The sequence below is a fragment of the Juglans microcarpa x Juglans regia genome, chromosome 8S (assembly GCF_004785595.1).
Source record: "Juglans microcarpa x Juglans regia isolate MS1-56 chromosome 8S, Jm3101_v1.0, whole genome shotgun sequence".
In the NCBI taxonomy this organism is placed as follows: Eukaryota; Viridiplantae; Streptophyta; class Magnoliopsida; order Fagales; family Juglandaceae; genus Juglans; species Juglans microcarpa x Juglans regia.
In genome coordinates this window covers 5,902,402-5,907,402 of record NC_054609.1, presented here as the reverse complement: position 1 = coordinate 5,907,402, position 5,001 = coordinate 5,902,402, and the positions used below count along the sequence as shown (strand labels likewise).

Genomic DNA, 5,001 nt, shown 5'->3' with positions numbered 1-5,001 from the left:
AAATTGGAGTTTTTATTATAACTTATAAGTTCACTCCTAGGTCAACAGGAATAATAAAATTATGTTATTGCCCTCATTTATTATGGAAATAACATAATTGTCATGCATTAGAAAATTCTTGACAAAAAACAGAGAGAAATTGGGGACCACTTTGGATCTGCAATCATGATCCCCCAACTAATATCGGAGCCACGACCCAGGGAATGTTTCCAATAAAATATGACCATTTTTTAAATACATATATACATATAATTGCAAAATTAATATTTTAAATATTTATTATTTTATAAATCGAAATCATAGTTTTCGAGTAGGTTTGTAGATGGGATGAGACATAAAATTTCTATCTCATCTCATCTCATCATTATATATTTTTTAAATCTCAATACAAAATATAATAAACAATTCAACTTTTTTAAATCTCAATTCAATTTTTTCAAATCCCAACACAATAATAATACTAAAACATAATATTTTAAACACTAAAATAAAATATAAAATTCTCATCTTATCCCCTAAACTTCGTCTTTCACAACATTGGTATTTAATAAAACAATATATATATAATTAAATACTTTTAACAATCCACCACAATATTAAAAAAAATAGCGGATCAAATCATGTTTTTGAATCTTGTTTACGTCGTGTCAAGTCATGAACATTCAATTATATATATCAATTCGAATCTAACTTATTAAATTAAACGTATCAAACTTTCAAACCATAATTCAACTCATTTAAATAACAAGTCGTATAGTGTTACATGTTTTGCTCATTTAACAAGTAATTAGAAATATGTTAATACGACATGATTTATTTAGATTTGTCTGTTTCGTGTAAATGGATTGAACTAAAACACATAACTCATTTAACCTGATTAACATAATTTCATATAAAAGTTAAATTTATATTTATTAATAATCACAATAACTTAAAAAATATATATCAATATTTTTAAAATTTTAACAAATAATAAAATAAATATTACAAACAGTACAATAACAAATATAAGCATAAATCTAAAGTTACAATCCCAACAATAAAACCATAAACATTCTAAGAAATAACTAAAAAATAACGATATTATAACTTGCAATAATAAAATTTTAATTTTGAAATAAATTATAAATGGATCAAAACGAGTTGATTTTGTGTAAAACAAATTCATACATAATAGATCAGTTTATAAATCGTGTCTTAATAGGTTAATCTGTTTTAACCCGATTAACCTATTATTAATAAACCAGTTCTTATAGTGTTCATCATCAATCCCAGTTCAAGCCATTGTCAAGACTTCTTCCACGTCTCCAGCGTTCAGGATTTTGGGTCAACCATCTAATCTCAACGAGCATATCCACAAAATTGCCGAGGAAGAAAAAAACATATTATAAAATAAATTATTCAAAAGACATAATCTTATCTTAATGACTGTATCTTATCATGTTCGTCCGTTGCTTATGAAAGAAAACGGCTGCATAATTTTTGCTAAAAAACAGAGAGCTTTCTGTCATCTTCTCTGCCCAATTGTTAGTACCGCTCTGTTTTCTTTACTCCATTGATAAAAGTCGAAGTTCGCTTCACCGCGGTGAGATTTTCCCACTTTTTTTTATAAGTGTGTCCCAGTACAGAAATTGGCAAATGTATTCCAGGAATTTGAGTTCCTGAAAAGAGGAGAAAAAGGAGGAAATGTGGGGATTTGGGGGCAGATGTTATTGGGGAAGAAAGGAAAAGGGTGGGAAAGTAGAGGGGATAGTGGTGGTATTCGCATGGATGTCGAGCCAGGAGAGGCATGTGAAGAGCTACGTAGAGCTCTACGCTTCTTTGGGATGGAATTCACTTGTCTGCCATTCTGAGTTTCTTAATATGTGAGTTCACTTATTTGTTTCTGGATTTTATTACGTTTTATATCTGAATCTGTGAGATTGAGCGTTTGGGGTTAGATTGGCGGGTTACTAATAAGCTGTTTTAGTGGGAAATTTACACCTTGCTGCTGAAATATTGATTTTTTTAATCGATGAAAGTTAGCTAACCTGGTTATTGTTCATAAAAATTGTGAAAAGACTAGAGCCTGTTCTTCTATTTTTTCAGTAAATTAGAGCTTTATTGGCTAGACTCTAAATTGGGTTGCTTTGGATGAGACTTGGGTTACTCTCTAATGCATGATTCTTCTTAACGGTAGTTGATTCAATATATTGCAAGTAAACAAAGGTCCTTTCGATTTATACTGAGATATGTATGCGCCCCTGCTGATCTTGCCTTGAGACATGGGTTCTGACAACACAAGCATTGCATGCGCACGGGGATATTGGTATCTCTTTGAACAATGAATCATTTATGTCAAATTCAGTTGCAAAAAATTACAACTTGAATCAGGACAGCTATTTAAAATCTTAGCGAAAGACTGGATCTGTTATCTTATGTTTTTGACCAGCACCTATGCAATTCTTATATTAATGATTTTGTTCTGACAAATTTCATTTGTAGTATTATTGCTTGACGACTCGATAATCTTAGATATGTTTGTTTGAAGTGACTACTGTTTTTCCCGTGTATTCATTTTCTGGCACCAGAATTAAAAGATGAAATTTGTAATTCCTCTTTTCTATTTTATTTTTTATTTTTTATTTTTAATGTGATATTGATTTTGGACCTCATCTGTTATCTCTGCAGGTTTTTCCCTGAAAAGGCCACAACTCTAGCAGTTCATGTTCTCAATGAACTTGCTCAGGTCAGTGCTTATTTTAGTTATCCTACAATAACAGGTGATGAAAGCTTTTATTCAGTTGTTTCTTTAACCTTTTCTTATTGAATGCTTGTGGAACTGTTTCAGTTTCAACGCCGCCATCGATTTGGCCAGGTCCAAAATTAGGAAAGCAACGACTTATAGAATCTTTTATCTTTTTTGTTTTGTATTATTTCATTCCAGAACCAAATGTTTCCTTTAAACTAAGGTAGCACTCTATATTACTTTTCAAGAAGTAAGCTTTAGTGCTCTTCATGCTCAAGTTTTTGCAAGTTTCATCCATTGGATAAGGTCATCTGATAAATGCCTTTTCTGGTATTTTGGATGTGTAGGAGCTAAAGATTAGTCCATGCCCTGTAGTCCTTGCTTCTTTTTCTGGTGGTCCTAAAGCTTGCATGTACAAGGTTCTTCAGGTAATTTCTTTTAAAGTAAAGGCGGTCTTTATATGTGAGTTTGAAAACAGCTTCTCAGTAGGTATAAGGTATCAGTGCAGCTATAAGAGATTAAAAAATCCTTTAGAGATAGAAAAGTAAAAGGATTTATCTTTTGTGGCAGATAATTGATGGAAAGTGTGAAGGACAGGAAAATCTGGTATTCTCTTATTTTCTTCTACACTCCTCCCCCTTCTATTTTGCAATCAAGCAGAGAGTAGTCTCCATTGTATTAAAATGCATATTGAGGAGAAACTCTTTATTGTTATTATTATTTTTATTTTCCAGCCGGCTTTATATGGTGGGGGCAAACATGTTTGCTGCTCACATGATTTAAGAACTTTGGAACTCACTTGATTTAAGAACTTCAGCACCCAAATATAATTATTATTATTATTATTATTATTATTTTCTCGTGAAGGATGACTTCCGACTGGTTAGATACTGCATATCTGGTCATATCTATGATTCCAGTCCAGTTGATTTTACCAGCGATTTGGGCACAAGATTTGTTCTTCACCCAACAGTTCTCAAAATGTCCCATCCACCACGGTTAGCATCATGGATTGCCCACAGCATTTCTTCTGGTCTTGATACCCTCTTTCTCAGCAGATTTGAATCACAGCGTGCTGAATATTGGCAGACTCTGTACTCTTCTATTGTAAGTATGGGGGAATTACTATTGTTTTTTTTTTTTTTTTCCTAGTGTGAGAACTTACCGTCCTTACATTTTTACTTCATTTTCTTCTGCATTTATCGAATTTTGTTTTTCTACAGGGCATGAAGGCCCCATATCTCATTTTTTGCTCTGAAAATGATGATCTTGCTCCTTGCGAAGTTATATGCAATTTTACTCAACGAATTCAAGAGCTTGGGGGTGATGTTAAGCTGGTGAAGTGGAAAGACTCTCCTCACGTAGGTCTGTTTCTAAACTTAATGTCTGTGTTAGTTAACATACACTATCTTACATATATTGAATAGTGCTGAAACCGTCCCAGTTACATCCTGAATGCGCTCAAATACACATTCAGTGTTGCAAATTCAAAAGGAAGACATCATTTATATACAAAATTGGGTAGTAACCCGTAAGCATGTACCTGCTTATGATACAATTTAAAATTTTGTTTCTTTTTGTTTTTCCTTGACAAATTGACAAAGACATAATCAGAGCTTGGTTTATTCTTCCCATTTCTCATGAAACCGAACCTGGTTTCATTTCCGAATACTCCTTCCCATGATATTCTTAAATGATATTGTGTGATTTGATCTTGTCCCAGGTCATTTTTGGCATTATCCAATTGAATACAAAGCTGCCTTGACCGAGCTTCTTGGTAAGGCAGCTAAAGTTTATTCTCTGAGAACAACTCGACTTGATGGAGAAAGGATGGGCATGGAGGGAACAGGGGATGAGATCCCTGAGCCAATAATCTATGGTGACCTCAGGAAAGCAGCAACAAAGAACTCGAATAGCTTTCGCAAAGTTGTTACCGGACCAAGTGACAATTACTTCTTACCCACTTCAATGGAGTATTGCAATGGAAAAGGTGTTGGTTCAATGCAAGATGAACATAAGCAAGGTTTGATCCATCTGCATAGTCTACCAAGCATTAGTGTTCATGGTGTCCTTGGTCAAATGCTTTTTGATGTCTGTATTCCCAAGAATGTCGAAGATTGGGATCTCAAATCCAGTCCTTCAAATGGTCATTGGTTTCTTCCCACAAAGAAGAATGCTCCTTTTAATCCCATCAAATGCATGCGTCGCTCTAGACTTTAATCTCTAGATGACAGGTTCACCCTTTTATGAATGAAGCTGATCTTTGGTCCAAA

The 5,001-nt window shown here is 33.4% G+C and overlaps 1 protein-coding gene across 3 annotated transcripts; it reads left to right on the top strand.

Moving 5' to 3' along the window:
• Window positions 1–1,270: 1,270 nt before the first annotated feature.
• On the top strand, window positions 1,271–5,001 carry LOC121245001. Of its 3 annotated transcripts, XM_041143265.1 has the most exons (7): window positions 1,272–1,865; window positions 2,671–2,728; window positions 3,076–3,156; window positions 3,299–3,334; window positions 3,596–3,835; window positions 3,952–4,093; window positions 4,452–5,001. In XM_041143265.1, the coding sequence occupies exons 1-7, from the start codon at window positions 1,687–1,689 to the stop codon at window positions 4,946–4,948; spliced, it is 1,233 nt and encodes a 410-aa protein (XP_040999199.1). In that variant the 5' UTR covers window positions 1,272–1,686; the 3' UTR covers window positions 4,949–5,001. The 3 variants fall into 3 exon arrangements, with proteins under 3 accessions (XP_040999200.1, XP_040999201.1, XP_040999199.1); XM_041143266.1 differs by lacking the exon at window positions 3,076–3,156 and having other exon boundaries at window positions 1,271–1,865; XM_041143267.1 differs by lacking the exons at window positions 3,076–3,156; window positions 3,299–3,334 and having other exon boundaries at window positions 1,271–1,865.